At 56.9% G+C, this 23,867-nt stretch overlaps 1 protein-coding gene across 7 annotated transcripts in view; it reads left to right on the top strand.

Moving 5' to 3' along the window:
- The window catches only part of Adarb1 (adenosine deaminase RNA specific B1), a 100,239-nt gene that overhangs the window by 62,778 nt on the left and 13,594 nt on the right, over positions 1-23,867 (top strand). For 4 of the 7 annotated variants that reach the window (XM_071614974.1, XM_071614968.1, XM_071614972.1 and 1 more), the window contains exons 4-8: positions 1,019-1,950; positions 4,802-4,916; positions 6,506-6,692; positions 7,160-7,335; positions 8,377-8,545. In XM_071614974.1, coding sequence (XP_071471075.1) covers positions 1,019-1,950; positions 4,802-4,916; positions 6,506-6,692; positions 7,160-7,335; positions 8,377-8,545 — 1,579 coding nt within the window. The remainder of the gene's footprint in view (positions 1-1,018; positions 1,951-4,801; positions 4,917-6,505; positions 6,693-7,159; positions 7,336-8,376; positions 8,546-23,867) is intronic. The other 3 variants (XM_071614970.1, XM_071614969.1, XM_071614971.1) reach the window with 3 other exon arrangements.

Raw genomic sequence — 23,867 nt, 5'->3', positions numbered from 1 at the left:
TAAAGGGTAGATAAGGAGATCATTCTGCAGGCCTATCAGAGAGTTGTTTTTAAAATATAAAACTGCCAGACTTAGTTATGAAGCCTGTTCACAACAATCTTGTATTTTGTGCTTGTATTTTTTTTCTATCATGGAACATATTAAGAGTTCTGAGGTAAAAATCCCTGCATATAATGAAAGATTTCAAATGAATACCAGAAATAAAGTCGTGTCCTTCAAAAATAATCTCTAAAAAGTCATAGTGTTTTATATAATCATGTAAACAGTTTTTTTGAATTATAAACTAAGTGAAATGGTCACATATATTGGTTGACTATTTTTAAACTGAAAAAACTAATTGATTTGTGAATGTGTTTTAAAGTGCTGCTTCCTCTTGTGAGAGATGCTGCAGTTTAAAACTGAGGGGCATCGTGGGGTGGGTGCCCTTGGGCAAGAGGGGCTCCCTGGGTGAATGGGCATCTGTCTGTCCCGACACACTGCCATGTCACAGACTAATTAATGGGGACTTTGGGGGATTAACTTACTGTCTCATATTTAGAAAAGATCGAGTAAAGTATTTCTGGATGATTCAGAATATTCTCAGTAGAAAGACTCTTAAAATTCTCCACCCTTTGCCAGGCAGGATGGACAGGCTTGTGACCCAGCAGCTCTGGAGGCTGAGGCCGGAGTGCAGGCTTAAGACCAGCCTCAGCAACTTAGCCAGACCCTGTTTCAGAAAAAACAAAAAGGGCTGAAACGTAGCCTGTGGCCGAGCGCCCCGGGCCCAACTCCCAGAACCACTTCTTCAACTTCCCCTTTAGGCAGAAGCCACCGGGGAGCTAGGTGGCCACTTAGCCACTGTTGGGTGCAGTGTCGAGGCTGGCAGTTCTCTGGTGGAAGGGCCTGCTCGGGCTAGCAGGGAGGAGCAGGGCACACGCACACCACTCACCGTTGCAAAGAGGCCAAGGAATCTGTAAATTTTGCATTTACAAGGTCCTGCAACGAAGGCGTTGCAAGTTACTCTTTCTGGGCACCGCAGGTTCCAGCAGCACTGACATCAAGGAGAACCGTAGTCTGGACATCGTGTCCCCCAAGGACGGCAGTGCCCCTGGGCCTGGTGAGGGCCTGCAGTTCCCTGGTGGGGGCAGCAGTGGTACTGGCCGGAAGCGGCCCCTGGAGGAGGGCAGCAATGGCCACTCCAGGTACCGCCTGAAGAAGCGGAGGAAAGCGCCAGGGCCCGTGCTGCCCAAGAATGCACTGATGCAGCTGAACGAGATCAAGCCCGGCCTGCAGTACACGCTGCTCTCCCAGACGGGGCCCGTGCACGCCCCGCTCTTCGTCATGTCTGTGGAGGTTAACGGGCAGGTCTTCGAGGGCTCTGGCCCCACAAAGAAGAAGGCAAAGCTGCATGCTGCAGAGAAGGCCCTGAGGTCCTTCGTCCAGTTTCCCAATGCCTCCGAGGCCCACCTGGCTATGGGTAGGACCCTGTCCGTGCACACAGACTTCACATCTGACCAGGCCGACTTCCCTGACACGCTCTTCAATGGCTTCGAGACCCCAGACCGGGTGGAGTCCTTCTGCATGGGCTCCAACGGAGACGAGTCCCTCAGCTCCAGCGGGGACCTCAGCCTGTCGGCCTCACCTGTGCCCGCCAGCCTTGCCCAGCCCCCCCTGCCGGGCCCGCCACCCTTCCCGCCGCCCAGCGGGAAGAACCCTGTGATGATCCTCAACGAGCTGCGTCCAGGGCTGAAGTATGACTTCCTCTCCGAGAGCGGGGAGAGCCATGCCAAGAGCTTCGTCATGTCCGTGGTGGTGGACGGCCAGTTCTTCGAGGGGTCGGGCAGGAACAAGAAGCTGGCCAAGGCTCGGGCGGCACAATCGGCCCTGGCCACCATCTTCAACCTGCACCTGGACCAGACGCCGTCACGCCAGCCCGTGCCCAGCGAGGGGCTGCAGCTGCACCTGCCACAGGTAAGCAGGCGCGTGCTGGAGCAGCAGCCCCGCGCCTGGCCACACGGCGCAGCGTGGCTCTGCCTCAGCAGGAGGTGGGCTGGTAAGTCTGGCCGGGCAGCTCTCCTTGATTTCGTGGCCGGGTCGGGGAGAGGCCGTGGTCCCCAGTGCACGCTGGGGCTGTCCAGGGCAGTGCAGGGACTCCCAAGACCCCGTCCCCAGGGCAGAGTCTCAGTCACGACCTGTGGTCCCCACAGCAAGCCCTGTCAGGATGGGGAGAGCCCAACACTGGACATGGCCCTTCAGTGAATGCTCACTCACCTCCCCAGGGGAGTCTGCACCAGGTCAGGGCTGCTGGCCGGACCAGCAGGAGACCCAGGCTGCATTCCCCAGGCAGCAGCCTAGCGGGGCAGAGAAGGTGCTGGGGGCAATGGGGACCACATGCCAGAGGGGCATCCACAAGGACTCCAGGGCCTACCAGTTGCCCAGGAGTCTCTGCACCCTGAGTGCCCTGCGTGGCGTCTGTGTGAGGCTCCTTCCTGCTTGACTGGACATGGGCAGCCTCTGAGGTTTGTCCCCTACCCTGATAAAATCAAGGTGAAGAGAGGGAGCTGCAGGTGGCTCTGGTGGCATGCGAGAGGGAGGGAGTTGGGCCTTTGGCTCTGGAGGCCCAGCTGCTGCAGTCTTGCTTCTGTCCTTGGAGCCTGAGTCCCGCTGGTCTGTGGTGAGGACGGCATTCCACTCCTGTGCTGCTTCCTCTTGCCGCGCCTTCTTCTGGGGAGCCAGTGCACCCCCCCAGACCAGGACCAGGCAGGCTTACATCCTCCTGGGACCAATACGGGGTTTCTGTTGACCCCTGCAGCTGGAGTCTGGGACCAGGAGTTCTGCTGCAGAGGAGGAACTGGTTCTCTTCTGCCTCTAGCCACCGAATGCCGCGTCGGCATGACGGGACAGCTGATGCCGTTGGGAACCAGTGCTTGCTTCCCTCCTTTGCCCTGGCCACTATCGCTCCCCGAGTTGCTGGTCCGGCTGCCGTTGTGCAGGCTGGCAGCAGCAGTTCCCCAGGGGTGCCTCACCCTGGCCCCGTGGCTTGCTTGGGCTTCTCCACTGGCGCAGGAGTCTGCCGTGCCCATCGTCCCCATCCGTGGTGCTCTCCAGCCCTGCATGCTCAGCTGCTGTGGGTCTTTACCCAGGCCCCAAGGGGACAAGGACAGCCCAGGGAAGCAGACGGAAGTGTGCCCAGGGGTCTATGGCCTGGCCGTGCCTCAGCCACCTCAGTGAGGAGAGGACCGAGTGTCCAGCTTGGGAGGGCTTCTAGTGGGGCCTGGCTGTGGGGAGGGGCACGGCTGGCAGGCCCCGGCTTGCTTCTGGCCCTCTGTAGTCCAGAACCTCGGGTGGGAGCTGTGTCCTCCCAACCCTTCCTGTGTCCCCTCCTGTGTCCGCTCAGCCCTCCACAGTGTCTCCTGTAGCCCTCGGGGATCAGGCGAGGTCCTGTGTTGCTCAAAGGACCAGGGTGGGCCTTCCCAGGACTGGTCCTGCTGGGCATGTTGCTGGGCTCTGCGGTTTTCTGCCTGGAAGTTTCAGAGCACCTGTTTTGGAGTGGACAGGAGTCTTTGCTGTTTTCCTGGGGTAACTGGAAGGCCTCAGGCCCAGCCTCCTGGTTCAGGACTGCCTCCCCATATTCCTGGCACAGGGGGCTTAGGGAGTTCAGAGTGTTGGCCACGTGAGGTCTGCCGGGGTTTCATCCACCTCAGGGCTGGGGCAGGCTGTGGAGGCTCCCGGGCTGCTGTGTGGCTACTAGGACGCGTGGCCTGGCCTGGCCGGCAGGGCCTGCTACCTCCACATCACAGCCACCTGGACTTAGAGGGGAGCTGCTTCTGCACCACAGGGCGCGAGGCCAGCCACCCGCCGTGGTTCTAGCTCTCCGCTCCCCGGGCACTGGGTGCTGGGCTGCTCCCAGGCAACAGCCGCTGATTTCTACCTGCTGCCCGGGGTGTGAGTGCCCTGCATGGCCTTCTTCGCTGGCCCCTGTCTGCCCTCAGACCTGTGCTGCCGAGGTCCCCAGGGCTGAGAGGGCGTTGAGGGTCCAGCCGCAGCACACCTGCCCTGTCCTGTGCCCTGGATGCCCTGGTATCTGCTGTGCAGTGACGGGGACAATCCTGCCCAAGGAGGTTGGCCCCTGGGAGCAGTGGCGTAGCCGTGAGCTGTGGAAGTGCTTCCCGAGGATTAGGGGGACAGGGTTTGCCGGGGCCACTGGGTTGTGCCGACAGGTGAGTTGGTGGCATCTGGCAGACTTGGCTTGACACCCCAAAGACTCTGTCACGGTCTCTGAGGTAAATCTAAAGCCGAGAAGCCCCCCTCTGGGGCCTGACAGAGGCACTTGCCTCGAGCAGGGCACCCTGTGGCCAGGCGTCCCCACTGCCGTGTTGGCACCTCCCCCTCCTGGCGTACGCTCAGTGCGGCTCGCGCTTACATGCGGTCATGCGCAGAGCTTCTCTGGCCTGAGCACATCTCCTCCAGCTGCCCTTTGTCACAAGGAGGGCCAAAGAGGAGCCTGTTCCCTCCCTGAAAGTGCAGTGGCCACAGCAGGGTGGCTGAGGGTCAGCAGGCAGGGCAGCAGATCCAGGGCCGGCGTTGCCCCAGGTGAGGGGGCTGGGGGCCTGGAGGACCCCCAGCTGAGTCCCGCATGACATTTTGGCCCCTGTTTCAAGGGTTGTTTTGGAGGACACACACACGTTTGTCACCTTTACCCAGTGGTCCCTGGGGTGGCCATGGTCCGCAAGCGTCCCTGTGTGAGGGGCCGCGTGTGTTGGCATGGAGAGGCGCTGGCTCCCAGGTGTACGAGGCCTGACCTCAGGTCCTTCCTCCCCAGGTGCTGGCAGATGCCGTCTCGCGCCTGGTCCTGGGTAAGTTCAGTGACCTGACGGACAACTTCTCCTCACCTCACGCACGCAGAAAAGTGCTGGCTGGAGTCGTCATGACCACAGGTAGCCGTGTCCACCTGTCTCCCCCTCCTGTTTCCCTGTGTGGTCTGCCTTGCTCTCATCGCTGGGGCTGTGTGTGCAGGCAGTAGCTGCCCTGGGCCCTTCCCCTGGACGCGGTGCAGCTCAGCAGAGTCTGTGTCAGCAGGCAGAGGCCCCGCCTCAGGCCACCCCAGCCCAGGGCACAGCAGACGGGCCTGACGCCTAGGCCAGCCCAGGAGGGCTCCTCCTGTCCTCCTCCTGCGGACGGCCTCTGGCCTCTGCCTGTCCTGAGGCAGCCGACGGGGAGCCTACGCCTGGGAGCAGGACTTGGTGCTGCGTCCCTGGCGCCAGGCTACCAGGCCGAGGGCTGCCGAGGAGGGCTCGACCAGGGGCAGGACGGCTGGGCAGTGCAGGTCAGGGGGCGGGGGAAGCTCTGGTAATTCCTTCAGGTTCTTCCAGAAGTTTCCAGGAGTGAAAGAAGCTGGGGTCCTTCCTGGGAACTCTGAGGAAAAGCCTGGCCCCTGGGTGGGGTGGGGCCCAGGAGAGGACCCTATTTCCTGGGGGCTCTGCTCCCAGCGTGGGTCACCCAGCATGGACTCTCCAGTGCAGGCAGAGGCCAGGCAGGGAGGGAGGTGGGGAGGTGACACCTGCCAGCCAGGGAGAAACCTGGTTCCCTGTGCAGGGGACCATGGCCCCTCTCCCAAGGTGGCCACCTCTTCAGGTTGTAGGGGGCCATGAGTCTGGTGCTCAGCCTGGTGCCCGGGAGCCGTGGCTGCTGTGGTCATGGCTGTGCTGCTGGCCGCGGCCTACCCACTGCAAGGCTCCTCTCAGGTGAGCCCCAGTGTCTGGCGCCTGGGCCTGCCGGTGTTAGGGTGCCACTTGTGAGCTGGCTCCCTGCGAGCTCCACGCCCTCTGGGGTGAGGCCAGCTGCTCCTTCCCTCAGGTGCCCAGTCACCGGGGAAGAGGTGGCACCACATGCTGAATCTTCCCGTGATCGTTGGCTCAAAGCCAAAAGTGCGTCTGAAGCCAGGGGGCAGCAGCACTGGCCTGGCATTGCCGGGAGTCAGCCTGCTGAGGACGGTCTGCCAGGGCGCCGACCCTGGCACCTCTCACCCCTGGCCACAAGGCGAGGCTGCCACCAGCCCCCACCCAGGTCACTGTGTCTTTTCTGGCACAGGGGGTGGGACCCAGGGCCTCTGTGCAAGGCAAGTGCTAGGCTGTACCCTGAGCCCCACCCAGCTCACAGTCGGTCTCTGGGCCTGTGGCCGGTCCCGCAGGGCTGTCCCAGGTGGCCCCTCGCCAGGATGGTTGAACGTGACGGGCTCTCAGCGTGAGGGGCCTCGGCACCTTCGAGCCCTCTGCTGCACCTCTTGGGTGATTTGGTTCTGGCTTCACCCTTACTGCCCAGCTGGCCAGTCTCTTCACGGTGCCGAATTCCTGGGCAGTGGGGGGGGCAGTGCACCTGCCCTGCTGCATGAGGGCCCTGTGCTCAGGGACGGGCTGGGCAGGTGTGAGCGCAGGCGGGCAGGTGGGCAGGTGGGCAGGCGGCGGCAGGCGGCGGGGCGGCTCATCATCTGTGACCTGGAGGCCTGGGCGGTCCCGCGTGGCTGCAGCCCTCTCCTGCCCTCCAGGCACAGACGTGAAGGACGCCAAGGTGATCAGTGTGTCCACGGGGACCAAGTGCATCAATGGGGAGTACATGAGCGACCGCGGCTTGGCGCTGAACGATTGCCACGCGGAGATCATCGCCCGCCGCTCCCTGCTCAGGTTCCTCTACGCGCAGCTGGAGCTCTACCTGAAGTGAGTGCGGAGCCCCTGACGCGGTGCAGACCCTGGAACAGCATGTGGGCGTGATCCCACTGCTGCCCTGCTCTGCCCGCCTCAGTCCCAAGAGCCACCGAGTTAGGAACACATGCGCAGGCACAGTGGCAGGCACATGCCCTGTGGACGTGGCCGGGCTGTGATCCCCAGGCCTGCGAAGGCCGTGTGGTCTCGCTCCGTGCAATGTGGACGTGAGGAGCCTCCCACACTGCGGGGCCCCAGGCCTGGCCTGACCTTCCTTCGCCAGGCCACACGCTGTGTCTTGCTGTTTGAAAACACGCACGGGGGGCAGGAGTCGCTCTTGCTCAATGACCTGGCCCTCCCTGAGGTGGCCTGAGGTCCCGCTAAGCCGGCCTGCCTGTGGGAAGCACCCTGAAAACCCTCCCTCTCAACACAAGCAGCTCGGATCACCTCTGCCACTGTTCCTTTGTTGGTTGGTTTTGCAGTAGCAAAGAGGACCAGAAGAGCTCCATCTTCCAGAAGTCGGAGCGAGGAGGGTTCCGGCTGAAGGACACCGTGCAGTTCCACCTGTACATCAGCACCTCTCCCTGCGGAGACGCCCGGATATTCTCGCCCCACGAGCCGGTGCTCGAAGGTGTGAGGCTGGACCAGCAGTCAGCAGGTCCTCAAGGAAACTTACCCCATAGTGAGGGCAGGCGCAGCACGCGGTGTCCTGGGTGTGGGTCCCATGGGAGATGCCGTCACAGCATGGGCTCCTTCTTCCCAAGTGGCCGTTTAACTAGAAAATGCTAATGAATGCAAAATGCCAATTCTAAAGCAAGAAAGGAAAATGCAACTTCTGATTAACTGAGTCCTGAGAACAGGGTGAAGGTGTCAGACCACAGTCGTACCCACACCCACTCCCGAGTGTCTGAATCGGGTGCCTGGTGCTTGTGTGTGTGGTGACTAACTCCCTGACGCGCTCCCTGACTAACGTGTAACCCAAGCACAGAGCCGCTACTTCAGGAGCGGTGGACCCTAGTGCCAAGTGGGCCACCGTCACCGCCAGCCAGTGCCCTGGTTGTGGCAGTTTGTATCCATGTCCTTCTCCCAAGGCTGGGCATGTCCGTCCACACTGCGGGTTTGGTTACATCATCTTCCTTGATTATAAAGCCAATGTAGTCCCCCAGCGAGTGGCTGCTATTAAAATATGAGAAAGAGGGGCTGGGGCTGGGGCTCAGGGGTAGAGCACTCGCCTGGCACACGTATGGCGCTGGGTCCGGTCCTCAGCACCACAGATAAATGAAGTAAAGATATTTAAAAAATATATGAGAGAGAAAGTGAAAACCACTCAGTGGATGCCCCAGGGCTAATGGTGGCTGTGCGCCGGCTTCCCGGGGACGTGCGCGGCACACCTTACAGAAAGCTCTTTGATATACCAGGGGTAAGCTACAGCAAATGCCCCTGGCCCGAGTCAGCAGCCCTGGGTGCTTCCTCCTGTTCTCTCCCACCATTGTCTTGATGGAAATCGTCTCAGTGGGAATGGAAGGCTCCTTGCCCGGCCCCCACGGAGGCCCCTTCCTGAGTCCTGTCTGTAAACCTGAGCTGCATGAGTGTCTTGTGTAGGTGGCGTGAACGTGCTGCATGTGTGTAGAGACTTCAGGCCTGGATGTGCCACGGCCTGGTGCTCCACCCTGAGCTTGGAACTTGCTTTCTCTCTTAGAACCCTCAGATCGACATCCAAACCGCAAAGCGAGGGGACAGCTGCGGACAAAAATTGAATCTGGCGAGGGGACCATCCCAGTGCGGTCGAACGCCAGCATCCAGACGTGGGATGGGGTGCTGCAGGGGGAGAGGCTGCTGACCATGTCCTGCAGCGACAAGATAGCACGGTAAGGCTGCCGGGGCTGCGGGCCACCTGCCGCACACGCCAGGCCTTCCCGCCCACCACCTTCCTGGGTCCCCTGTGGGTGCCCCCATGCCCTCTGAAGGACTGCATCTTTCCAGGGCCAGCTGGAGGGACAGAGGCTGCCTCTGCCAGGATGCCCTGCCCCCTCAGGTCTCAGTCCTGGATGCCCAGGCAGAGGGTGTGTTGAGTGCACTGCAGGTGACATCTTGAACCGCCCTCTCCCGAGGGAGGCACGGGACCCCTCAGCAGCAGAGGGGACAGCCCTGGTGCTTGGACTCCTCACTGGACATGGAGGGTGGCTGACATCCACACACCGGCCACAGGCAGGCGTTCTGAGCTCAGAGCCCCTAGCCTAGAGTAGGGGCCGCTCGGCTGGCCGCCCTAGTAGATGGACCGGGAGCCACCTGGTCTCTTAGCTGTGTGCAGGTCATCTGTGGCGCCAAGGCTCAGTGCCCGTCCCGAAGCGCTCAGAGCCCACGTGCAGTTACGGCGCACACGGGCACCCGGGTGATGAGCCTGTAACCTGGCCTGGGAGGGGCAGGCCACACGGCGGCCGAGCAGCCTGTCTTCACGCTGACCCACGGGAGGACCACACACACCTCGTCTGTAATGTTCTTGAATGGGGCGGGGATCCCCAAGTTCCTGGGGCTGGGTTAGTCCTACACTTGGTCTGTCCTGCCGGAGTGTGGCGGGTGGAGTCTGTCATCTGCAGTGCCTGGGCCAGTGTGTGGCGGGTGTCAGATTATGGGACGTGGAACATTTGCAGACTTTACCAGTGCCAGATCCCTAACCTGAAAACCTGATGTCAGGGAAAAAAGACCTGTCCCACCTGAACCCCTGGCTCAGCCTTACCCAGCGTAGCCTCAGCCGCCTGCCTGCACATGGTCGTGGGTGTGTCCGTGTGTCCTGGAATACAGAGGTAGAGCAGCTGAGCTCCCCTCTGCTCCTCACCTGCCAGTCACTGCCCACAGTCACCGCCCAGGTGCTCCAGGGGCACATGTGGGTGGGACATGTAGGTGTCCTTCCACTGCCCCACCCAGAGGCCTTACTATCCTCACACCTGGCCCATCTTGGTCCCCCTGACGCCCACCCCGTCACGGATATCCCCTGACGCCCACCCCGTCTTGGACACCCTGACGCCCACCCCGTCTTGGACACCCTGACGCCCACCCCGTCGCGGACACCCTGACGCCCACCCCGTCGCGGACACCCTGACGCCCACCCCGTCGCGGACACCCTGACGCCCACCCCGTCGCGGACACCCTGACGCCCAGCCTCTCTGAGGCACTTGCCAGTGTCTGGAGTCAGTGCTTGGCCGGGAGGTTGGACTGCACCCAGTGGTCGCCCCCTTGGCCCCTACCTGCCAGGCCTTGAGCCGTTCCTGCACATTGCAAGTGGGAGTCGGGTGGGTTTACGCTGCTCTCACTAGTGGGGAGGCAGAGGTCCTGCTGAGGGACAGGGCCGTCCACCTCGCGTCCTGCTCCCGTGAGCCTGCTCTCGGGCCCTGTGGTGCGCAGAGCACCTCACGGCTGGTCTCCTTCATCCTGTGTCTCCCCAGCTCCTTTCCCTGCTTGGTGGCAGCGTCACCCTCTTTACTTTTTTGGTACTGGGGATGGAACCAGGAACGCCTAACCCCTGAGCCACGTCCCAGCCCTGTTTTGTATTTTCCCCATACGTTTGGCTGTGATCGGGAGGGACGGCTGTGAGAGGCTCTTCCCAGTAGCATGCGTGTGGTCCTTTGGGTCAGCACTCGTTGACTTGACTCTCATATCTGTGAGGACACAGCAGAAGAGCCCACTGCAGTAAGGGCTTGTCTGCCCTGGCGTCTCCGAGTCCCCACTCACTGGTGACTCCAGGGAATGTTGCAGCCTGTATGTTCACAGTGGTAGCCCACAGTTTCCCTAGATCACGGTGTTGTTCTCGAAAGGCTTCATGATACCCAGTAAAGTTTGTTTCAGGGAGAGTTGTGCCATTTTAGTTGGTGAAGAATTGGTCACTGATCTTATGATTATGTCAACATTAATAGCAATAGTAAATGAATAGTTTAGAACCAGAACCTCTCTCACCAGGACTGGCTAACGGTTTTGATGGGTTTCGTTCTTGGTTGGCTTTGGTATCCCATTCTGTGTTTTATTAGAGACAGGGTCTCGCTGAGTTGCTTGGTGCCTCACTGAGTTGCTGAGGCTGGTTTGAACTCGCAGTCCTCCTGCCTCAGCCTCCTGAGCTGCTGGGATTACAGGTGTGTGCATCGCCCTCTTCCAGGTCACTCACCCATGGGCATCCTGGCCTGGGTGCTGGACTTGGTGCTTGGGTCCAGTTCACACGGAGTGGGATTTTCACAGCTGGCCTCACTAGGCTGAGGTGCCACCCTTCCACTCCTGTGTCTGTCACGGGAGGGGGTCAGATCTGCCTAGTGCTCATCCTGCCCCACTCCAGAGGACGCGTGGTGCTGCACCTCATTCTGCTGATGCCGTCAGCGGCACGGATGGAGGTCCCCTGGTGAACTGCCGTGCATTCCCGAGCCAGCGCCCTGCTGGTGGCCTAGGGTTGCAGCGTGCTGTGGCCTTGATTTGTAGTGTTCTGTTGAGGGTTTTTTTTATCAACATTCATCAGAAACACTGATCTGGGTTTCTTTCCTGTAGCGTCCTCATCTGGCTGTGATTCCAGGGTGATGCTGGCCTGGGAGGATGAGCTTGGACGTGATTCTTCCTCTTAGATTTCTGGGAAGAATTCCGGGAGGATTGTGCTGGTGTGTGTCGGTGGGATTCTGCAGCGAGGCCGAGTGGCCCTGAGCTGCTCTCCGCAGGAGGTGTCTGTGGCTCTCCATCTCACCACCGTGGCCTAGTGAGGTTCTGGGTTTCTTCCTGGTGAGCTGTGGCCGGCCGCCTGCTGTTTCCTGGTCATTCCTCTGCTGTGTCCCCTACAGTTCTCTCCACGACCGCGGCGGTGGTCCTACTATTTCCTTTTGCATTTCTGGTTTTTAAGTTTCTCTACTTTTCTTAGTGACAGTAGCCAAGAGCTTGTCGGTTTTGTTGGCTTTTTACTCCTAGGCACTCTCGGTTTCCCTGATTCTCCTCCCTGCTCACTGCTTCCTGCTGGATCTGGCTGAGCGTCTTGTTGCTGGTCCGGGAGGTGCTGGGTTGCAGTGTGGATGCGAGACCTTGCGTGGCTCCGAGCCAGCGCGCTGCATCCCGCCGTGTTGGCCAGCTGTGGCCCTCTCCGTCCGCCCGAGGGCATTTCCTGACTGTGCTGGTGACCTCTTCCCTTCTCCCACATCTCTGCCACCCTCCTGGTGGCGCACATCTCGTAGCAGTGCGCTTCAGCCCGTGTCCCTCCCCGGCATTTCCCCTCCTTCCCTGGACCCTTTCCATGACATTCGTGGGATAACCCCACAACCTTTCTTTTCCTTTTTCCTCTCTTGCTTCCACAGAGGAGGGAAGACATTGACCCCTGGCCTTCCAAGTTTGGCTTCTTTTGCTTAATATAATGCTCTCAAGTTCACTTTTCTGCAAAAGGCATGATTTCAAACTTCTTTATGGCTGAATAGAACCCCATTGTGGGGCCTGGGGTGTGGCTCAGTGACGAGTGATTGCCTAGCTCATGTGAGGCGCTGGATTCGATCCTCAGCACCACATAAAGAGGAACAAATAAAATAAAGGCATTCTGTCCATCTACAACTACAAAATAATAATAATAATAAAAATTAAAAAAGAAACTCCGTTGTGTAAAAACCACTTTTTCTCTTTATCCATTCGTCCACTGAGGGGCCCCTGGCTGGTGGCACAGCCTGGCTGTGGGGAACGTGCTGCTGTCAACATGGTGTGCCTGTGTCACGGGGGCATGCCGACTTTAATTCTTGGGGTAATTACTGAGGAGGGGGTGGCTGGGTCACGTGGTGGTGCCAGGCCTGGCCTTTTGAGGACCCTCTGCACCGGTTCCACAGTGGCTGTGCTGATTCACAGTCCCACCAACATGGACAAGGGTCCCACATCCTCTCCAGCGTCCCTTATTAGTGTATTTTTGGTGGCCGCCATGCTGACTGGTGTGAGATGAAATCTCAGTGTGGTTCTGATTTGCACGTCCCTGATTGCTAATGGTCTTGAAGATTTTTTCATGTATTTGTTGGCCATTTGTATCTCTTCTTTTGAGAAAGGCCTGTTGGGTTCATTGCCCACGTACTAACTGGATTATTTGGTTTTTGGTGTAAAGGGTTTGAGTTCTTTCCTATTCTGGATATTCATCGTCTGTTAGACGAGCAGCTACGGTGGTTCTCTCCCGTTCTGAGGGTCCTCTCTTCACGTTGTTGATTGTCTCCTTTTCTGTGCGGGGCTTTTTAATTCAGTGCCCTTCCGTTTATTCACTCTGGGCCTTATTTCCTCAGCTCTAGGGTCCTTCTGAGAAAGTCCTTTCCTGGCCTTCACGCTGCAGTGTTGATCTCCATTTTCTCCTAGGAATTGCACAGTTTCTGGTCTAATTCCGAGGTCTTTGATCCTTTTGTGGATTTTTTGTGCAGGTGAGAGATAAGGGTCTAGTTTCCTTCTCCTACACAAGCATAACCAGCTGCCCCAGCGCCACTTGTTAAAAGGCCGTCTTTTCTCCAAGGCGTCTTCTTGGCCCCTTTGTCAAGGCTCAGTAGATGTGGGCCGTTCTGTGCCGTTGGTCTGGGTCTGGTTTGAAGCCAGTGCCATGCAGGTTGGTTGCTGTCGCTCCGACACGTAGTCAGGGTGAGGCCTCCAGCATTGCTTTTTTGTCTCAGGAATGCTTTGGCTATTCTGGGACTTTTGTTCTTCCAAATAAATTTTAGGACTGTTTTTTCTAGTTTGTGAAGAAGGTCATTTGTATTTTGATGGGGACGGCTTTGGGTCTGTGTTGCTTGGGTGCCGTGGCCGTGTTAGCAGGTTGATTCTCCTCTCCACGGATGCGGGCGTCTCCCACCTTCCTGGCCCTCCTCCGCCTCTTTCTTCAGAGTTCTGTAGCTTTCACTGTAGGTGTCTTGGTTAGAGGTACTCCTAGGTGTGGGGTTTTTGGGGTTTTTTTTTTTTGAGACTGCTATGAATTGGGTTGTTCCCTGGTGTCTGTTCAGCAGTCATTGTGGTAGACAGGGAAGCTGCTGGCTTCTGTGTGCTCATCTGTGACCTGCTTAGTAGCTTTAGAGTCTGTTGGTGGAGCTTTTTGAATCTTCTCAGTATAGGATCGTGTCATCAGCAACCGTGAGAATCTTCTTTCCTCCTCTCCTATTTGCTCATTTTATTTCCTTCTCTTGCTTGTTCTGGCTAGAGTCTCTAGTGCCACATGGGATGGGGGTGATGAGCGTGGACACCTTCTCTTGCTCCAGACCTCCCCGTGCACTACGATGTGCTTGGGTTTCTCGTATATACCTTTACAATGTCTAGATGACTTCTACCCCGATCTCCTTAGTGTTTTTATCATGAGCGGGTGCTGGGTTTTGTTGAAGGCTAGCTTTCATCCACTGGGATGGCTGTGTGATTCTATCCTTAATTATCTTTAAGTAATGAACTACATTGATTGACTTGCTAACAATCATCCTTGTATCCCTGGAATAAAATCAACTTTGTTGTGATGTACAATTTCTTAACATTTTCTTGAATATGATTTGCTAATGTTAAGGATTTTTTTTGCATCTATGTTCATCAGGGATATTGGTCTGTAGTTTTCTTTATTTGAAGGGTCCTTACCTGGTTTTGGTAGGAGTTGATTCTGGCTTCGTAGAGTGAATTTGGAGTGTTCCATTCCTTCCTAGTTAGTGGGACAATTTGAGGAGCATTGGCATTATTCTTCTTTAAAGGTGCAAGAATTAGCTGAGAATCCATCTGGTCCTGGGCTTTTCCTGTAGGAAGGCTTTTTATTACTCTTCTGTCTCATTGTGGTTATTGGTCTGTTTCGGTTGCTGTTCTATGTCCCCCTGATTCTGTTTGGCAGCTTGTGTGTATCTACACATATACCCATTTCTTCTAGGACTTCCAATTTATTCGAGTGTAACTTTTCAAAACAGTCCCCAGTGACCCTCTGGATTTCTGTGATTGTATGATTTCTCCTCTTGTCTCTTAATTCTGTGAATTTGGGTAATCTCTCTCCTCCTTTGTTAGTTTGACGAAAGGCTGGTGTTTCATCGCACCTTTGTATTGTGTTTTATTCTCGATTTCATTAACTTTGCCGCTGATCTTGAGTATCCCTTCTACGGGTTTTAGAATTGGTTGGTTCTTATTTTTGTAGGGCCTTGAGAAGCATCATTCTGTTGTTCATTTGGGATCTTTCTGATTTTCTTATGTAGGTGCTTGTAGGTCTAGACACTCCTCTTAGAACTGCCTTCATGGTGTATTGTATCACTAGTCTTATTTGTGTCTAAGAATTTTTAAATCTCTCCCCTGATCTCTTCTAGCACACACTCATCATTCAAAAGTGTGTTGCTCACTGTCCATGTGTTTATGTAGCTTCTATAGGGTCTTTATGTTCATTTCTAATTTTGTTTCATTTTGTTGAGATGAGATGAAAGGAATCACATCATTTTTTTGTATTTGTTAAGAGTTGGAGAAGATTCTGTGAGCATCTGAGAAGAAAGTGAATTTAGCTATTATTGGATGAAATATTCTATAGATGTCTGTTAAGTCCTTGTGATTTATTTCACACACACACACCACACACACACACACACACACACACACACACACACACTGGGGATTTAACCCAGGGGCATGTTACCACTGAGCTACATCTGTACCCCTTTTTATTTTTTATTTTGAGACTGGGTCTCACTAAGTTGCTTAGGACCTCATGAATTTGCTGAGGCTGACCTCCAACTCACAATCCTTCTGCCTCAGCCTCTAGCGTTGCTGGGATTACAAGCATGCACCACCACATCCGACCGACCCATAAAATTTTAAAGGTCCAAAGAGTCTTTACTGAGTTTGTGTCTGGGTTACCTCTATGTTGGTGAGAGGGTGTGTTGGTGAGAGGGCACCGTATTATCGTAGGGTGGCTCCCTGGGACTTGGATTCCATGCTGTCTGCTTTATGTAGATACACCATTGGGGGCATGAGTATTTACTGCCGTTACCCCTTCCTGTTGGATTGTTCTCTTAACCAGGATGAAGTGACCTTCCTTTTCTCTTCTGGTTAATTGTGGCTTGGATTCTGCTTGGCTGGACACATGGGAGTGACTACGTAGGCTTGTCTGGGGCTCTGTTTGCACGGCACGTCAGAGTTCATTCCTTCACTTCCAGCTGGAAGCCGGCCGCCTTGGTTTTAATCCATCCTGCCAGCCTGTGTCTTTTAACTGGAGGGTTGAGACCATTTACACTCAATGGGGATGTTTATCAATCCCTCTCATTTTGATTTCTTTCTAATGCTTTATTTGGCCCTCCTTCTCATAGGCTTAATTCAAGCCCTCCTGGATCTTAGTTGGTGCTGAGATATCAGAAGTAATGCTGATTGGCTTTCCTTTAAATGTGAATAGGGTGGAATGGGGAGGAAAGAATGTCAGGTGGAGTTTTATTTACACCTACCAACCGGATTGGAGCATCCCAGGGTGGGTCTGCTGCAGAGGAGTTTCTGGGGCTGGGACTTAGGTCTAATCGGGCCCCGGGGGCTTGGTTGGGTGGTGACTGCTCTGGAGATGTTAGAGCAACACACCCCTAGGGCCTGGAAGCTGCCAAATTCTGTCTGGGGTCTGGATCCCAGGAGCTTCCCAAGAACTCCACTCGTGGGGCCCAGGAGCCAATCCTCCACACCCTCTGCTGCCCATGAGCACAGCCTTCCCAGGCTTAATCCCTGAGTGTGGACACACCCTCCTGACCTGCTTCAGCTGTCCACATAAACTGCTAGACTGAAAGGGAAGCAAGCTGGACTCCCCTCTGACCTTCTGATTGGATTCCCCTGGGTGCAGTCCTCTCTGTGCCTGTTCCACCAGTGTTCTGCTAGGTGTGCCCTAGGCTGTGTGAGGCGCTGGCTGGGGCCTGGCAGTGCCGTGTGACCTCCTGGCTGCCCCAGCTCTGGGCTGCCAGTGGAGAAACAGCGCTGGAAGTACCAGGTCGCTGTGCAGCCTCTGGACGGGCCAGTCCAGGCTGCTTGCCTGGTACGTAGGTCTTTCCAGGCAGATTGGCCCGTGGGCTGTCTGCCTGCCTGTCACCCGCCCTGAGTGGCACCCAGTGCCCTGCTGCAGCTGGCTCGGCTCCCACAGACTCCTCCTGTCCTTTGTTCAGTGTACCCACATTGAGTCTCTAAGACACTCTGACTGTCCAATATTGAAGTTCAGTGAGTCCCCTCTTCCCCCTCCTCCCTGAAAAGCGGGGCTCTTCACCTGGGGGTGCAGCCTTCCTCTCGCCCGCCATCTTGATCCTGATCGGGACTCTGGTTCATTGTGTGAGAACATCCTGTTTCATTTCCACATGTCTCTGAATTTTCTAGTTTTCCTTCTGATATTGATTTGACTCTGTTGGGATTGGAAAGGATACTTGTGTAATTCACTTTCCTGAATCCTTAAGACTTGCTTTGTGGCCTAGTACGTGGTCTACCCTGCAGAATGATCTAGTTGCACTTGGGAATAGGGTCCGCTCTCTGGGGTGGATGTTCTGTGTGTATCACTGGGTCCCGTGGTCTGTGTATTCTTCGAATCCTCCGTTCTGTTCTTCTGCCTGATAGTTCTATGCATTTTTTAAATGGAGTATTGAAATTTTCTACCATTATTATGTTGTGTCTGTTTTTCCCATCAGTTCTGTTAAAGTTTGCTTCAGATGTTTATAAGCGCTAAGTTTTGATGCACAAATATTTATAGTCATTTCTTCTTGGTGAACTGACCCTTTGCCATTGTGGATATCACCCTTTGTTGCTCTAAAGGTGTGAAGTTTCTGCCTGACATTAGAAGGTGTGCTCCTGTTTGCTTCCAGTCCCATGGAGCGCTTCTCCTGCCCCTCACATTCAGTCTGTGTGCGTCTCCATGTCTACAGTGGATCTCCACCGACAGTTTATAGTCGGAGTCTGTTGTCGTTGTCTTTTTAATCCATTTGGCCAATCTGTGTCTTTTGATGGGAGAATTTAATCCATGAACATTTAAAATGACTCTGAACAGGAAATATTTAATGTTGTATTCTGTGATTTTCTATATGGCTTGTAGGCTTCTTCTTCCTCTTTCGTCTCTTACCATCTCCATGTTTGTTTGATTTGCTTGCAATGATCCTCTTTTCTTTTTGTGTATATTCCAGATATTTCTTTGTGGTTACCATTGTAATCACATAAAACACCTTAGAATTATAGTGTTCTTTTTAAAACTTAATTCAATAACCTATAAATACTTGATGGCTTTATAACTTTATTTCCTCACACTTTGTTATTGACGACACAAATCATATCTTTACGTGTATACCCATTATGTCGACCTATGGTTATTTACGTTTTGTGATTTAGATTCTGTTAGCCAACATTCTGCAGGCTGTTCACTGTCGTGTTTCAGTCGGAAGGACTCTCTCTAGCATTTCTTGTGAGACCTAGTATGCTTGTATTCATCTACAGATATCTTGACTTCTCCTTTTTAAAGGGTGGTTTGCAGATGAACTCTTCTTGGTTGACAAGTTTTTCCCTTAGGCACTTGGAATGTATCTGCTCTCCTTTCTGGCTCGCCCAGTTTCTTCTGAGAAATTCATGGCCGTTTTATGGACGCGCCCTTACATGTGACCTGTGACCATCCACTTTTGCTTTTGAGGTCCAGGTCACTCTTTGTCTTGATGAGACAATTTGATGGAAATGTGCCTTGCCACTGTTCTCCCTGCACTCAGCCTGGTTTCGCCTGAGCTTGAACCTGTGTAGTCCATCTTTCTTTGAATTTGGGAAGCTTTTAGCCATTATTTCTTCAAATAAGCCCCCGGCTCCTTTCTCTCCCTCTTCTTGTTCTGGGGTTTATAGAGCATGTGTGTTGGTCGGCTTGATGGTGTCTTGTGATTTTATAGGCTTTCTTTACTGTTTCCGTTCTTTCTTCTTTTTCCTAACCTTATTTTATTTATATGTGGTGCTAAGGGTCGAACCCAGGGCCTTGCACGCGCGAGGCCCTCACTCTTCTTTCTTTTTGTTCCTCTTGCTCAGTGATTTCAACTGACCTGTCTTCGAGTTCATTGCCCTTCAAGTTCATATGCCTGGTGAAGTCTTATGTTGTTACCCCCCAATGAAGTTTTCAGTTCAGTTATTGCATTTTTTAATCCTTAAATCTGTGGTTCCTTTGCACAGGTCTTTGTTATTACTTTATTTGTCATGTAGCATTATTTTAAGGTTTATGTTTGGTCCTTTGACTGTGCCATGTTTCTCTGTATGCCTTATACTTTTTTTTCTTTGGGGGCTGGGATTGGAGCATTTAGGAAAAGACACCTTCTCCTGTTTTTGTTTTTGCTCTGTGAGGAGGAAGACTCCACCAGTCGACCCCACCTTTTCTGTTCTCTCAACCCCCGTGTGTCTGCCTGCAGACCGGGGCCCTGATGTGCACTTGCCTGTTTTTACCTTTGCTACTCAGGAGAGGCAGAAGCCAGTCTCTTGGGCAGACTTTGGCAAGTCAGGGTGTTGGATCCACAAGCTGCTCATAATTCTGTCCCAAGGAGAGAGCCTCCTGGTATGGGGGCTTCCTCCTGGGTGGTCCCAGGTGGAGGGGGCCACAGGCTCCTCCCAGGTGGTCCCAGATGCAGGGGGCACAGTCTCCTCCTGGGTGGTCCTTGGTGGTCCCAGGTGGAGGGGGCACAGGTTCCTCCTGGGTGGACCTGGGTGGTCCCTGGTGGGAGGAGGGCACAGGCTCCTCCTGGGTGGTCCCGGGTGGTCCCGGGTGGAGGGGGCACAGGCCTGCTTGCCAGGACGGCTGATTTTCTTGCCCTCTGTGAGGTCCCTTCTTGGTTTGGCAGTGGCCTGGCTGCTGTCCCTGCTCTTTGGTGTCCAGAAAACTCAGAGAAGGAGTCTTTCCAGTGACGTTTTCTGGGGGTGCGGGCCTGCAGCTGTCTGTCTGTCTTCTTGCGAAGTCACGGTCCCAGTGTCACTGGGTTTTCAATGGTCATGTCTTGTCAGAACCCTCTGATTCTATGTACAATTTCTGATTCTCCCTCAAAGCTGCGTGTGCCCACCTGCAGACGATGAGAGTCCGTGACTTTGTTGGTAGTGTGGCTCGTTTCTTATCGTCTGTCCAGGACCTCAGCGGGAAGGTCAGGGAGCAGCGGTGCCAGCAGCCGTCCTGGTGTGGTTGCCGAGTCCCTCAGAGGTGTCACAGCATGGTCTCCAGGTGCAGTTTGCTGTGGTCAGATAGGAGCCTTGGTCCTGCCAGGAAGCCCCCTGTCCGCTTTGCCTCCAATCCCTTTCCTGATCACACGGGTACAGCTTTGTCAGAGGCTGGTCTGCGTCCCTGTTGAACCTTTCCTGGGTGGACTGACGTCCCCCGTTGTGACAGAACACGGTCTGGTGTCTTCTTGACCTTGTTTGACTTGGATGTTGATCAATCTCTTTTTCATTAAGACAATGAAAAGCCCGGGAGAGGCTACTTCAGAAAGAAAAGGTTTGGGACCTGAACGTCCAAACGTCATGGCACAGGCTCTGGCAAGGACACTGAGTAGTCAGCATTCCATGGTGACCAAAACAGCCCACAAGAGCAACTGAAGCACGGAAAGTTCATTTGGGTTCTGGTTTTGGAGGGTCAGTGTGAGGTCAGCCAGCTCCTGCTCTGGGCCCAGGGACGTGGCAGAGGAGCCCTCTCCCAGACGGCAGCCAGGAGCAGGGATGGGGAGGGGTGCAGGGAGCCACCCCTCCAGGCCCCAGTTGCCACCAGACGGGGATGAATGGTTAGGTGACAGCTCTCACAACCTGGTTCTTTCACCTCCGAATACTCAAGGGATTCATCTAGAATCTGAGGATTTGGAATAAGCCATGATCAAGGCTGCTGGGGAGAAGCTGGCTCTGCGCTGCAGAGAGGGTGGTGCCGCGAGCCAAGGGCCGGTGCTGGGCTCAGCAGGTGGCACCTCTGCAGGCTGGCGGGCTCAGAGGCGGGCTGTGGGAGGGCTGCGTGGTCTCAGTGTGACCGCCCCCACCCTGCATCCGAGCACGCCCTGTGGCTGCTTGGACCAAGAGAGGAAGGCGGAGCGCAGCTGTGCTGGCTGAGGGGTGGCCCGTGTCACCCTTGTTTCCTGTCTCCTGGTGGCAGTGGCCAGGAGGTGCTCGTGGGGGACACGTCTTCTCTCCTTAGGGCCTGCGCACAGCTGGAGATGCCAACTGCCCAGATCTGGTCTGACTCCCAGGCACAGGGAGGGCGAGGGCCGACCCCCGGGGGGTTGCCCGGGGCAGAATCGGGCTGTGGTGAAGGAGCACGGAGCTGGCCACGGCCAGCGGTCTCCCTGGACGCCGTGTTCGTGGAGGAGCATGAGCCATGCAGACAGGCCTGACGCTTCATGGACAGCAAACAGTGGCCTGTTGTCAGACACGCAGAGCCCTCTCCTGACCGTGAGAGGCCCATGAAGAGTGGCCAGGGGCCTCTGGTCGCCCCTAAGGCAGGTTCTTGGGTAGGGCAGGAAAATAAGCAAATGTAGCTGACCTGGAACTGCCGCCTTAGTCGCCAGGCCCTTAGAGAATCCACGCACCAGGCAGAGCCCACAGCTTGGAACTGGGTGGCCGGCACGTGCCTCCCCCTGCACCGCCTAGCGCTGACTCAAGGGCTTGGCTGGGTGGGGGGACGTCCTCCTCTGGCAGAGGGAGGCGCACATGGTGCTGGACCCAGGGACCCGCCCCACAGCAGGCTCTTGTGGTGTGTCTGATGCTCTGACTGAGGAAGAGCCGAGGCAAGCCCAGAGAAGAGGGAAGCCCATCCCCAGAGGGGACACAGGTGACCAGGAAGTGGCAGGTGTCTGCCTGGAGCTCACGGCCGGCCCCTGGGGTACTGTGGAGGATCAGGGGAGCAGGAGCAGGCAGCCGGCGTGTTCACCCCCACAGGGGCCCCGCTGCGTCCCACTGCCTGTTGACCAAGGGATGTGGCAGCTCAGCGTGGGGAGGGGCACAGCACTGCCCTGGAGGGCACCAGGGTGCCTGTCTGTCTGTCCAGCCGGCGGGCAGGCAGAGTGGCAGGAAGACAGCCCGAAGGCACGTGGGTTGGAGCCCCAGTGTGGGTGGGTCTGGAGTCCACTCTGGTGGCCGCAGTTCCCTGTGCTCAGTGTCGGGCTGTGGGAGCAGACACGGACCACCCAGGTGGGGACAGATGGCTTGCTGACGCAGTGCAGAGTCAGGCAGGGAGGACAGAGGGTGGGCCCCAGCAGGGGCTGCAGCTGGGCAGACTGCCCGCTGGGCCCTGTGGCAGTGTCCTCTGTGTGCTACGTCTCTTGGGGCCAGGTGGGGCTCTGTGTGGGTCCAGGGCACAGATTGGTGGCAGTGCTCCCAGAAACACCCTAAGAGAGTGAGCAAAAAGGCCACCACAGATGACCTGGCCCAGCACAGCAGAGGACGGCACGGGCTCCCACGCCTGCCTTCCCCCGGTGGCCCGGGCCACCTCCTGGGCGCACCAGGAGGGCTCCTCGTTACCCTGGGTCTGGGCATGGGTGGGTGTGGGTCCTGGGCAGGTCCTTCCCAGGGCAGAGTGTGTGGGGCTCCTGATCCTCAGGCTGGACGGGTGTGGACGCTTGGTGGGCCCCGAGGACCTGCTCCAGCCGGTGAAGAGCTTTCCAGGAGCCCTTCCCCACGGCAGGTGCCTGGGCTCCGGGAGGCGGCGCAGGGCTGTGCTCTGGGGGCTGGGGGCTGCCGGCAGAGTGGGCCGTGGTGCCTCCAGGTCCACACAGGGCTCGGCCGGCTCCAGGAGACCCTGGGCCCTCGGAAGTGCATTCAGAGTCAGCGGCTCCCCCCAGGCAGCTTCTGCAAGGGCAGTTGGAAGGCGCCTGGGGCTGGGTTCTAGGAGGCTCCTGGTCTGCCCTGGGCCTTTAAGTGTCCAGTCATTAGGACAGGGAACTTGTTTCCACCTCCTTTGGGGGTGGCAGGAGGGAGCCCAGGAGCTAGAGGACTGGCCACCCTCAAGTGTGCCGTCTGGGCTGGCACTGCTGCGCAGGGACGGGGGATCCGCGAATGAGACGGGCGTCCTGATGGTGTCCAGAGGCTCTGGCGGGGCAGGGAGGGCCGCTCACACAGGGTGGGAGCAGTGAGAGACGGCAGGGCCTCTCTGAGAGGACGTTTGCAGGAGGCTCAAGGGGAGCAGCCGTGGCCACACTGCCTGGGACGTCTTCCAGGCTGAGGAGCTGCGGGAGGCTGGCCTGGAGCCTGGGGGCCGTGGCACAGGTGGCCTTTCCTCGGGAGCCAGCCTGCGTCTGCACAGGGCCCTGCAGGTGCTGGCTGGGCAGGCTGAGGACAGGTCCCCGGGTTCCTCCTAGAGCCCGTGGGATGGCGAGGGCAGGGGCTGAGCTGGCCTGGCCCCGCAGTGGAGGTAGTCATAGCTGGACCCTGAACCTGTTCTGAAGCAGATCCCATGGACCTGCTGCCAATGGCCGTGACAGGGAGGAGGCAAGAGTGAGCCACGGGTGACCCGGGGTGGCCCGAGCAGATGAGGGCAGAGCTGGGGCAGATCGGGTTTGAGGCCCAGCTGTTGCTCAACCTGGGCTACCCCACCGGGTCACTGCTCCGACCTCTGGACTCCCACCTTTCACTCCATCCATGGGCCAGCAGGGGACATCACCTGGGCAGGTTGGCCGTGCTGTGAGAGTGGGTCTGGAGCATGCTTGGGCCTGGACCTCACCATCCAGGTCCTCCAGTCCCACACCTGGCCAGGTGTCTTAGCACCAGCACTGCCCTATCCCTCGCTGTTTGCCCCGGCCCTCTGACCGTGCAGGTGCGTCCCGAGTCCTGCACTGCCCATGGGACTCTGAAAGGCACATCTGGTCAGCCCTCTCCTGAGACACCTGTGTCCAAGAGCTGCTGCCTCAGGAGCACCCCTGCCCCTGCCCACACCTGCCCCTGCCCACACCTGCCCCCACCTCCACCTGCCTTTACCCCACCTCCCCCTACCCCACCACCCCTGCCCCCACCTGCCCGCGCCCACACCTCCCCCTGCCACCGCCCCCACCTGCCACCGCCTCAACCTGCCCCTGCCCCCCACCTGCCCGCGCCCCCGCCTCCCCGGCCACCGCCCCCAGCCTGCCCCTGCCCCCCACCTGTCCCCGCCCCCACCTGTCCCCGCCCCCACCTGTCCCCGCCCCCACCTGCCTATGCCCCACACCTGCCCAAGCCCCCCAACTGCCCCCACCCCCACCTCCCCCAGCACCCCTGCCCCCACCTGCTCCTACCCCCGCCTCCCCCTGTTCCTAC

This window comes from Marmota flaviventris, chromosome 8 (genome assembly GCF_047511675.1).
Source record: "Marmota flaviventris isolate mMarFla1 chromosome 8, mMarFla1.hap1, whole genome shotgun sequence".
In the NCBI taxonomy this organism is placed as follows: domain Eukaryota; kingdom Metazoa; phylum Chordata; class Mammalia; order Rodentia; family Sciuridae; genus Marmota; species Marmota flaviventris.
The sequence above is the reverse complement of the archived record's forward strand: the minus strand, read 5'-3'. Positions and strand labels throughout refer to the sequence as shown.